Here is a 12,056-nt window from a genome sequence, read left to right on the forward strand (position 1 = left end):
TTTTTTTGTATTTTACTATGCTACAGGGGCTATAAAGTTAGTGTAGTTCACAACATTGTGTCTGCACCTGTGTTTGATTATTATGTGATATTTGCCACGATGATTCTTTTTAGTAGCATACAAAATTAGTATTATCCCGGGCTTTTTCCAGGTTGCATTGCAGGCCGAGACATTACATCACTTGTTAGTTGTTGTAAGGGAGCATGGCAGTGCTTGAATGGGTGGAGCAACCGCTAGGTTGGAAGGAGATCATTCTCCACAGGGCTGAAGGGAATTGTAGTTTCAAGCACAGCACGAAAGGAAGGGAGCTCAGCTGTGCTGCAATGGGAGGAGTGGCTGATGTATGGGAGGGAGAAAAGTAACACTTATAAATAAGGGATTCCTGGACTTGTATTTGGAGGGAGGAAATTCTAACATGAAATAGCCATTTCACAAAAATGAAAGCAGCAGCGTTATGGTGGATTCAACACAAACATTTAGACCCAAGACAAGCACGGATCCTTCCTAAGCATGTCTATTACTGTCTGGCATGTACTAAAGTCACATTATGTTGGATAACCCCTTTAAAGTGTATCTGTCATTTCAAATAGCATTGCATAAATAAATACAGCATATAAGAAACGCTGTAATATATCTTGTTATAGAAAATTGCTACGTCCTCCCCTATCTTCATATATGTTAATTATTAAAGGAGTACTATGGCTTATTTTTTTTATTAACCCTCCGTGCCCGGGCTGCAAAATGAAACAAAACAAACTTTAACTCACCTGCTTACTTTCCCCTGTTGCTCCGATGTCATGTCCCGTTTTCTGGTCCCTGTCTTCTTGTGCTTCCTGCGGGTCAGTGAGTAACGCTGCTCTCAGCGTATCAACGGCCGCAGCAATGTCCCACTGCAGTTGGTGATACGCTGAGAGCAGCGTGACTCACCAACCCGCAGGAAGCGGAAGAAGACAGGGACCAGAAAACGGGACACTGACATCGGAGCAATGGGGGAATGTAGGCAGGTGAGTAAAAGGTTTTTTTTGTTTCATTTTGCAGCCCGGGCACAAAGGGTTAATAAAAAAAAAAGGGCCATAGTACTCCTTTAAGTCTGGGCTTCACAATTTCAAGGTAACAGGTCCCCATGGTGACAAAGAATTCTGTCATGGTGCCTAGGTCAGTGATTTTAAACCGGTCTGCCGCAGAGCAGATGGCACTTACTTATATACTGCACACTCTTCTTTGTAAAAATGTAGTTCTAACCCTAGTTCTACCGTACCCGTGTTCTGGCTGGACGACTTCCCCATCCAAAAGGCAAAGTCCTATGGATAAGCATGTGATGACATGTCACTCTGTTTCCTCCATAATGTTACACTGTGCTCAATAAAGGAGGGCAGTCACAGTGGAGGAAGCGATTTGTATTGTCCCATGCTCCTCCGTAGGACCTCATCTTATGCATGGGGAAGCAGTCCAGCAAGCACTTGGTTGTAGAAGAACAAGGGCAGAGCTTTAATTTTAAAGAGAATGGGCTGCAGACAGCATGCAGTATATGTAAGTGCCATCGGCATACAGGGGGACAAACTACCTACAGGTGGTCCTACCTATAGGGGACAAACTATCTATAGGAAGAGTCTTACCTATAGATGGCAAGCAACCTACAGGGGCAATTCTTATCTCTATACAGGGAACAAACAACTTCAGTGGTTATGTTAACCTCTTCAGGACACAGGGCGTATGGATACGCCCTGCATTCCGAGTCCTTAAGGACCGAGGGTGTATCCATACGCCCGTGGGAAATCCGGTCCCCACCGCTAGCCGGTCGGGGACTGGAGCCGGATGAAAGTGAAAATAAATCGATCTTTACTGTGACAACCACTAGGGGGGCCAAACTGCAACTCCCAGCATGCCCAGACAGCCAAAGGCTGTCTGGGCATGCTGGGAGTTGTAGTTTTGCAACATCTGGAGGGTCACAGTTTGGAGACCACTGTTACAGTGGTGCCCAAACAGTAGCCCTCCAGATGTTGCCAAACTACAACTCTCAGCATGCCTCGACTGCCCAGGCATGCTGGGAGTTGTAGTTCTGTAACATCTGTCCCTTCAGATTTAGCAATTTTCATGACATTTTTGAAAATTGCTGCTCTACTTTGAAGCCCTCTAATTTTTTCAAAAAGCAAAAGTATGTCCATTTTATGATGCCAACATAAAGTGGACATATTGTATTTGTGAAGAAAAATTTAATTTATTTGGAATATCCATTTTCCTTACAATTAGAGAGCTTCAAAGTTAGAAAAATGCAACATTTTCAAACTTTTCATGAAATTTTGGGATTTTTCACCAAAAAAGGATGCAATTAACGCCGAAAATTTACCACCAAAATAAAGTAGAATATGTCCCGAAAAAACAATGTCAGAATCAGAATATTCGGTAAAAGCGTTTTCGCGTTATTAATTCGTAAAGTGACGGTGGTCAGAATTGCGAAAAAGGGCTCAGTCCTTAAGGGGTTAAGGAGAGGTAGTGAAGCAGTGTCTCCTGTTTTATGTGTGCATTTAGTGTATGGGGCCACCTTAGATGCTATTCTCAATCCACTCCACTAACATTTAAAGATGGAGCCTTTAACTGTATAAAAAATCCTCATGTAAAAACACAGGACAGTCTATCCTGAAATGTTACCTGAAACAACATTTACACTACAACTGGTTACTAACCTTTCAATAACATTTCAGGATAAGCTGAGAAATAGCACTATTTCTGGTCATTATAAACAGTGTATAATCCCTCTCTTTTGCATAGTAGGACCCCCTCACCACATGTTGACTGTGCACATCAGAGAGAACTGTACAGTGATACAGCTACAGTGTCCTCTCTATCCCCTATACACAGAATAAGTCTCTGGTCATAGGAGTCTGACAGCTGGGACCCCCACAATCGCCTGAACGAGAGCCCGGCTCTCAGAAAGAGTGCCTGCTGCAGACGACACTTGCTCCATTCATTTCTATGGGAGCGCTGTAACACTCTTCAGGATGCCAACAACATCTACAGGATGCGCTTTTTCTGAGAACTGGGGCCCCATTCTAGAGATTGAGAGGGGGACCCCCCACGCTCAGCTTCTTATCCCCGGTCCTGTAGGGATAAGTTGTCTTTCACCTAACAACCCATTTAAACACACCAAGGATCCCTAGGGGTTGACTCTTATTCACACCATAGGTGTAAATGTATGATCACTCGCGAACCAACAACCAGGACTCCCAGTGATGTTAAAGGGGTTGTCCAAACTAACTAACTTATCCCCTATCCACAGGATAGGGATAAGTAACTGATCGCAGGGGTCCAAGCACTGGGACCCCTTGGATCTCCAGAATGGAACCCTGACTCTCGCTGTGAATAGGGGATAAGTTAGTTTTGACTGGACAACCCCTTTAGGTATGGCAATCTTTGCATGTCTATGTTAATGGAGCGGCAGTGAGAGGCCACCCCTCCATTCCCTGTTTTGGGCCTTACAGAACCAGATGAGCACTATCTCCATCGGTCCCATATCAGTGAACAGGGAGGTGTTTCCAAAAGCCTCATTTTTTTACTACAGGTTGTCAAGCAAATACACTAGTGCTCCATTCACAAGAGAAGGCCAAGAATAAGATCACTGGGGGTCCTGGTGGTTGGCCCGCCAGTGGCCATACGTCTATACCTGTGGTGTGAATAGAGGACACATGTTGTTGGTAAGGCTAGGTTCACATGGCCGTCCTTTCCCGTCCCGCTATTCTTCAGTTATTGCTGCTAAACGGACCCTACTATTAACGGACTAACAAAAGGATGCAAACTAATGCCATTTGTCTGTTATTTAAATGAACTATCAAAAAGTTTTTCATCCGTTTGTATCCTTTATTGTCCATTTATGTTCGTTTTCCAGTCTGACCTTCTCCCTGCTGCCCGAGCTCGTTACAAGACAGTGCGCTCAGCCTATCATCGGCCGAGGCAGGACATATCGGTATCGGTGATACGCTGACTGCAGTGTGACGTTCCGTCCCTAAGAAGCATGAAGCCGAGCAGCACAGGAGGACCAAGATGCAGATATCGGCACATCGGGGAATGTGGAAAGGTGAGTTAAAGTTTTTTTTTTTTTTTTTAGTTTTTCAGCCCGGGCACAGGGGAAGTTAAAAGTGTTGCACTGCAGTTCTCTTTTAAAGACTTATCTTAAATTTATTATATCCGTTTCTCATCACATTTTTTTTTTTTTACGGGAAAAAAAGTACTGCATGGACCGTCTTTTTTACCTGTGAAAAAAAAGGAATAGTAACCCAACAGGTGCAAACGGATGATAAAGGATTGTAAAAAAAATTCCCCGGACATCAATGGGATCCTTTTATACACGTTTGCAAAAGGCTTTTACTAACGGACATGACTTAAAGGGGTACTCCGCCCCTAGACATCTTATCCCTTATCTAAAGGATAGGGGATAAGATGTCAGATCACGGGGGTCCCGGCTGCAGCACCCTGCTTTCATTACTGCACAAGCAAAATCGCTCTGTGCGTAATGACGGGCAATACAGGGGCCAGAGCATCGTGACGTCACAGCTCCGCTCCTAATAACGGGGTGCTGCAGCCGAGATCCTAGGGTCTCCAGCGGCAGAACCCCTGCGGTCTGACATCTTATTCCCTATCCTTTAGATATGGGATAAGATGCCTAGGGTCGGAGTACCCCTTTAACGCCTTAAGGACACATGACGTACTGGAACGTCATGTGTCCGCTCCCGATCTATAACGCGGGGTCACAGCATGGCCCCGCATCGTAGCGGGTCGGGCCCGGCCTCTAACAGCAGCCGGGACCCGTGGCTAATAGCGCCCAGCATTGATCGCGGTGTCACGCGCTATTAACCCCTTAGACGCGGCGTTCAAAGTTGAATGCCGCGTCTAAAGTGAAAGTGAAAGTATGCCGGTTAGCTCAGTGGGCTGTTTGGGATAGCCGCGGCGAAATCGCGGCATCCCGAACAGCTTACAGGACAGCGGGAGGACCCCTACCTGCCTCCTCGCTGTCCGATCGCCGAATGACTGCTCAGTGCCTGAGATCCAGGCATGAGCAGTCAAGCGGCAGAACCATCGATCACTGGTTTCCTATGAGAAACCAGTGATCAATGTAGAAGATCAGTGTGTGCAGTGTTATAGGTCCCTATGGGGGCTATAATACTGCAAAAAAAAAGTGAAAAAAAAAAGTGAATAAAGATCATTTAACCCCTCCCCTATTAAAAGTTTGAATCACCCCCTTTTTCCCATAAAAAAAAAAACAGTGTAAATAAAAATAAAAATAAGCATACGTGGTATCGCCGCGTGCGGAAATGTCCGAATTATACAAATATATAAATTAAACCGCACGGTCAATGGCGTGCGCGCAAAAAAATTCCAAAGTCCAAAATAGCGCATTTTTGGTCACTTTTTATATCGTGAAAAAATGAATAAAAAGTCCAATCAATGCAAAAATGGTATCGCTAAAAACTTCAGATCACGGCGCAAAAAATGAGCCCTCATACCGCCCCATACACGGAAAAATAAAAAAGTAATAGGGGTCAGAAATGACAATTTTAAACGTATACATTTTCCTGCATGTAGTTATGATTTTTTCCAGAAGTCCGACAAAATCAAACCTATATAAGTAGGGTATCATTTTAATCGTATGGACCTACAGAATAAAGACAAGGTGTCATTTTTACCGAAAAATTAACTACGTAGAAACGGAAGCCCCCAAAAATTACAAAACAGCGTTGTTGTTTTTTTTTTGTCTCTGATTTTTTTTTCCGTTTCGTCGTAGATTTTTGGGCAAAATGACTGACGTCATTACAAAGTGGAATTGGTGGCGCAAAAAATAAGCAATCATATGGATTTTTAGGTGCAAAATTGAAAGAGTTATGATTTTTTAAAGGCAAGGAGGAATAAACGAAAATGCAAAAACGGAAAAACCCTCGGTCCTTAAGGTGTTAAAGGGGTACTCCGGTGAAAACCTTTTTTCTTTTAAATCAACTGGTGGCAGAAAGTTAAACATATTTGCAAATTACTTCTATTAAAAAATCTTAATCCTTCCTGTACTTATTAGCTGCTGAATACTACAGAGGAAATTATTTTCTTTTTGGAATGCTCTCTGATGACATTACGACCACAGTTCTCTCTGCTGACGTTATTATAATAATAATAACGCTTTATTTATTGTTGTCCTTAGTGGTATTTGAACCCAAGATCCCCAGCTAACCACTGAGCCACCATGTTGCCCTTAGCATACATCTGCTATGCATGGTTGCTAAAATGGACAGAGATGTCAGCAGAGAGCACTGTGCTCGTGATGTCATCAGTGTTCCAAAAAGAAAGGAATTTCCTCTGTAGCATTCAGCAGCTAATAAGTACTGGAAGGATTAAGATTTTTTAATAGAAGTAATTTACAAATATGTTTAACTTTCTGCCACCAGTTAATTTAAAAGAAAAAAGGTTTTCACCGGAGTACCCCTTTAAGGGAGCAAGACGTCAATGTGAATGAGCCCTTTTACTGAGCCATTTTACTGAGCCCCCTGACTGTCCTAGACCTCTAGGTATACTGACTGCTGGTTGAATGGTTAACTAGCACTGTGGGGGAGATTTATCAAAACCTGTGCAAAGAAAAAGTTGCCCATAGCAACCAATCAGATCGCTTCTTTCATTTTGCAGAGGCCTTGTTAAAAATGAAAGAAGCAATCAGATTGGTTGCTATGGGCAACTGAGCAACTTTTCCTTTGCACAGGTTTAGGAATATACTTCACATTATCTGTTTACTTTTATGGGACTTATTGAGACAGCGCTCAGATAGTTTCCAAAATTTAGAGCAGTGTGTGTCCAGCTTTTGCAAAACTACAACTCCCAGCATGCCCGGACAGCTAAAGGCTGTCCGGGCATGCTGGGAGTTGTAGTTTTGCTGGGAGTTGTAGTTTTGCAACAGTATTTTTTTTTCCAGTGTGTCACCAGCTGTTGCAAAACTAAAGTTTTGCAACAGCTGGTGACACACTGGGAAAAAAAATACTAAAACACTGGCTTAGGCCCCTTTCACACTACCTGTATGCTCAGGCAAATTTTGCCGTCAGACTCCTTTTTATTTTATTTTTTCCTCCCGGCTTTTCTCGCTCCTAAAATAACGGACTTCACACCGACGGAGAAAGACGGCAGTGTGAACGTAACCTTAGGCTCCTTTCACACTACATAATTACTCGTTTTCGAAGTTCCGTCAGAAAATCTGAAGTAAAACGGCAGTTACAAAATCCTATACGGCCGTTAGAAAATCCCATTATAGTCTATGGGATTTTTCTAATAGCCGTTTTAACCCGTTATAGCCCGTTATTTTGTGACGGAAGATTGTAACGGGAGAAATAGTTCATGAAGTATTTCTCCCGTTACTATCTTCCGTCACAAAATAATGGCCGTTATTAATAACGGGCTAAAACGGCTATTAGAAAAATCCCATAGACTATAATGGGATTTTCTAACGGCCGTATAGGGTTTTGTAACTGCCGATTTTTTGACGGAACTTTGAAAACTGAATATGTAGTGTGAAAGGGGCCTTAGAGAAGGGACATCCAAACTATGGATCTCTAGCTATTCCAAAACCAAAACTCCCAGCATGCCCGCTCAGCCAAGTTGTATTTTTGCAACAATTGAAGGTCCATGCTTTGGAGACCACTGGGTTAAGGGAGCATTCACACCACGTTTTTGCAATACAGTTCCCGTATCAGGTTTTTGATGAAAAACGGATTCCTCAAAACCTGACTAAACTGTATCAAAACGTGTGTAAAAAAATTCAAACCCGTATACAGTTAAAAACCATATACAGTTTGAAAAATAAGGTCCGGTTGCATCCATTTTTTAAGAAAAAAACTAATGTTTTTAACTTTTCACTCCATTTTGAATAAAGTTTCACTTGTTTGATTGAAATTCCAAGAAAAAAAAATGTGCAAAGTCAAAAACCGTATGGTGAAAACCGGATGAAACCGTATCACATACGGTTCTGTACGGTTCCCATTGACTCCCATGTTTAAAAAAAACTTATATGGTTTAATACAGTTTTTCACCCGGACCAAAAACCGTGGTAGACTACGGTTTTGGGTACAGGAAAAAAAAACGGACAAAACTGTACAGGATGCAAAACGGACACAACCGGATGCATCTTTTGGCATACGGTTTTCAATGGAGAGTCAATGCATACGGTTTTCACATAGATAACGTATACGGGAACTGTATTGCAAAAACGTGGTGTGAATGCAGCCTTAGAGAGAAGATAGCAAAACAGTTATGGGCCCTCTGGAGGCAAGAAGATTAGCTGCCCATGGGGTGGGGGTAGGTAGGCCCAAGCAGCAGCCCCCACCTGGTGCCACCTCCTGCTGCACCTGTACCATGACCATCACTGCCATAGTAATATACAACGTCACCCCTCACAACTCTACTGACAGTAGGGGAAGCACAGTCAGGGATGAAGTCCTCCATATGTAATGGTGCTGGGATACTGAGAACATGTGAATGACGGATGATGTGAGAAGCGTTATTATTATGTCCATGTTCACACAGTGCACTGCGTGCTGTCCAGTCAGACACACACATGGCAGCCGTAGGAGGCGGCGTTCTCTCTGCTCACCTCCTCTTACTCTTGTCTGCCGTGTAATAGGCCGCTCTTTTCTGTACCGGCTGGAGGGGTATAGTGTCCGCCATCTTCGCCGCTGCACGGGATGACGTCACCGGCGAACAACCAGCTGAGAGTGCGGAAGACCGGGGGATGTGACGTCACTGTCAGCTGACCCGACGGCACGCTGTAGGAGCCGAGGCCGCCGACGGAGCGGTGTGTGAGGAACTCGTGATCCCGCGCTGTACAGGATGACGTCCTGTCTAGGAACAACAACAAAAACCGCCCCTCAGAGTGTGAATAGTGGAGGAGAGTGCGGCAGCTGCTCATGACTACTAGACAGGGTAGAGCTGTCACATCTCTTACCAGATAGATTGGACTAGTGGGGACCTGAATGGTGGTTACTGTGTCTGGTACATGAACAGTCCTAGGAGCACTTATATAGGAGATTTATCATTCTTTGCAAACCTATGGCTTTTATATGACTTTCTTTTAACTTACTTTTGCTTACATGCGACCTATTTATCAAATAGTTGCACAACCTTGATAAATAAATCACATGTAAGCAAAACTCAGGAAACTACACCCCTCAAGCCTTAAAGGGGTAGTCCAGTGGTGAAAAACTTATCCCCTATCCTAAGGATAGGGGATAAGTTTGAGATTGCGGGGGTCCGACCGCTGGGGCCCCTGCGATCTCTCTGTACGGGCCAGGCTCTCTGCCCAGATAGCGGGTGTCGACCCCCGCACGAAGTGGCGGCCGACACGCCCCCTCAATACATCTCAATGGCAGAGCCGGAGATTGCCGAAGGCAGCGCTTTGGCTCTGCCATAGAGTTGTATTGAGGGGGCGTGTCGGCCGCCGCTTCGTGCGGAGGTCGACACGCCCCCTTCCCGCGGGCTGTCGGGGCTCCGTACAGGAGATCGCGGGGGGGCCCAGCGGTCGGACCCCCCGCGATCTGCAACTTATCCCCTATCCTTAGGATAGGGGATAAGTTGTTAACCACTGAGTCACCACTGGACTACTCCTTTAACACCCCACAGGTGTTTGACGACTTTTCGTTAAATTTGGATGTGTAAATGAATTTGTTTCACTAAAATAATGGTTTTCCCCCAAATTTTACATTTTTACAAGGGGTAATAGGAGAAAATACCCACCAAAATTTGTAACCCCATCTCTTCTGTGTATGGACATACCCCATGTGTGAACGGCAAGTGCTCTGCGGGCACACTACAATGCTCAGAAGAGAAGAGTCACATTTGGCTTTTAGAAAGCAAATTTAGCTGAAATGGTTTTTAGGCTAAGTTTCCACTTGTTTTTTTTTTTTTTTGCAAAACACAAAGAAAAACGCCAATTCTGCCGCATGACATTTTTTTGGTCAAAAAACGCTGCGGCCAGATGTTAGCTGTAAGTCAATGAGAAATTGCAAATTTCAAATTCCACTTTGCGTTTTTTCACTTTGGCGTTTTTTTAATCCTTTTGGCGTTTTTTCACTTTTTCTGCGTTTTTTTCCGCTCTTTGGCGTTTTGAAAAAAACGCTGTAGTTCCCTCAAACCGGCGTTTTTTGTCAAAATCGTGGCGTTTTGCTCCAATAGAAGTCTATGGGAGTGAGAAAACGCCAAGAAAAACGCTATGTGGATTTTAACTTTAGCGTTTTTGCAGGCGGTTTTTAATCTTTTTTGGACTTTAGCGATCCAAAAAAGTGATGTAGGTAGCAGTTTTTAATAAAATTTCGTAGGGTACCATTAACCTCTTAAGGACCCAGGACGTACTAGAACGTCCTGGCACCCTGGGCTTTAAGGACCCAGGACGTACTAGTACATCCTGGTGTCTCTCCGGTCTCTGCCGTTCCCCGGGCAGAGATCGGAAGCGGATCCCTGCTGAAATGCTTCAGCAGGCATCCAGGGCAAACGCCGAGGGGGGCCATGTAGGCCCCCCATGTCGGCGATCGCCGCAAATTGCAAGGGAAATCGCCCCTGCGATCTGCGGCGATACCGGGCTGATCGGGTCTCTGGGACCCGACCGCCCGGTAATTTTGCATGATCCCGGCCACCTCCTCCTATACCCTACGATCCGTCGGTTAGTTAACAGACCAATCGCAGGGGGGGGGGTCGGGCGGCGGTAACTTCCTACCGCCCTGCCCGGCCCCTGGATGTCCGGAGAGGACGGGAGGAAGACCGGAGGACACGGCGGGGGACGGGAGAGTGGTGGGGACCGGCACCGGTACTTACCTCGTCCCTGAAGACCCGGATCCCGGCGATGAAGATGGCGGCGGCGGCGACAGGTGAGTGGATCTTCAGCCGCGGTCGGGCCCTTTACAGCAATGCACGTCGCCGTAAAGCGACATGCATTGCTGTAATGGGACCCTGTAAACTACAACTCCCAGCATGCCCAGACAGCCCTTGGCATCTGGGCATGCTGTGAGTTGCAGTTTTGCAACATCTGGAGGTCCACAGTTTGGAGACCACTGTGCCCTTCCAGATGTTGCAAAACTACACATCCTCAGCATGCCCTTACTGTCCAGGCATGCTGGTAGTTTGCCCGTAGTGCACTTCAGGTCAACTTATGGGGTACCTCCATACTCAGAAGAGATGAGGTTACACATTTTGGGGGTATTTTCTGCTATTAACCCTTGTATAAATGTGAAATTTGGGGGGGAAACACATTTTAGTGAAATTTTTATTTTATTTATTTTTTCTACGTATGCAAAAGTCGTGAAACCCCTGAGGGGTATTAAGGCTCACTTAATTCCTTGTTACGTTCCTCAAGGGGTCTAGTTTCCAAAATGGTATTCCATGTGTTTTTTTTTTGCTGTCCTGGCACCATAGGGGCTTCCTAAATGCGACATGCCCCCCGAGCAAAATTTGCTCTCCTAAAGCCAAATATGACTCCTTCTCTTCTGAGCATTGTAGTTCGCCCGTAGTGCACTTCAGGTCAACTTATGGGGTACCTCCATACTCAGAAGAGATGGGGTTACAAATTTTGTGGGGTATTCTCTGCTATTAACCTTTGCAAAAATGTGAAATTTGGGGGGAAACACACATTTTAGTGAAATTATTATTTTTTTACATATGCAAAAGTCGTGATACACCTGTGGGGTATTAAGACTCACTTAATTCCTTGTTACGTTCCTCAAGGGGTCTAGTTTTCAAAATGGTATGCCATGTGTTTTTTTTTGCTGTTCTGGCACCATAGGGGCTTCCTAAATGCAACATGCCCCCCAAAAACCATTTCAGAAAAACGTACTCTCCAAAATCCCCTTGTCGCTCCTTCACTTCTGAGCCCTCTACTGCGCCCGCCGAACATTTTACATAGACATATGAGGTATGTGCTTACTCGAGAGAAATTGGGCTACAAATATAAGTATACATTTTCTCCTTTTACCTCTTGTAAAAATTCAAAAATTTGGTCTACAAGAACATGCGAGTGTAAAAAATGAAGATTGTGAATTCTCTCCTTCACT

General features: G+C 44.7%; 1 protein-coding gene and 1 long non-coding RNA gene across 6 annotated transcripts in view; one reads left to right on the forward strand and one right to left on the reverse strand.

Moving 5' to 3' along the window:
* ATP9B (ATPase phospholipid transporting 9B (putative)) overlaps positions 1-8,846 on the reverse strand; it is a 323,289-nt gene extending 314,443 nt beyond the window's left edge. For all 3 annotated transcript variants that reach the window (XM_056521396.1, XM_056521395.1, XM_056521397.1), the window contains exon 1: positions 8,612-8,846. In XM_056521396.1, the coding sequence (XP_056377371.1) occupies positions 8,612-8,685 (74 nt within the window). In that variant the 5' untranslated portion in view covers positions 8,686-8,846. The remainder of the gene's footprint in view (positions 1-8,611) is intronic.
* The window catches only part of LOC130273900 (uncharacterized), a 126,850-nt gene continuing 123,603 nt past the window's right edge, over positions 8,810-12,056 (forward strand). For 2 of the 3 annotated variants that reach the window (XR_008844170.1, XR_008844172.1), the window contains exon 1: positions 8,810-8,940. This is a non-coding gene — a long non-coding RNA (uncharacterized LOC130273900). Of the gene's footprint in view, positions 9,010-12,056 lie in introns of all 3 variants that reach the window. The other variant, XR_008844171.1, reaches the window with a different exon arrangement.

This window comes from Hyla sarda, chromosome 5, assembly GCF_029499605.1.
Source record: "Hyla sarda isolate aHylSar1 chromosome 5, aHylSar1.hap1, whole genome shotgun sequence".
Classification (NCBI taxonomy): Eukaryota; Metazoa; Chordata; class Amphibia; order Anura; family Hylidae; genus Hyla; species Hyla sarda.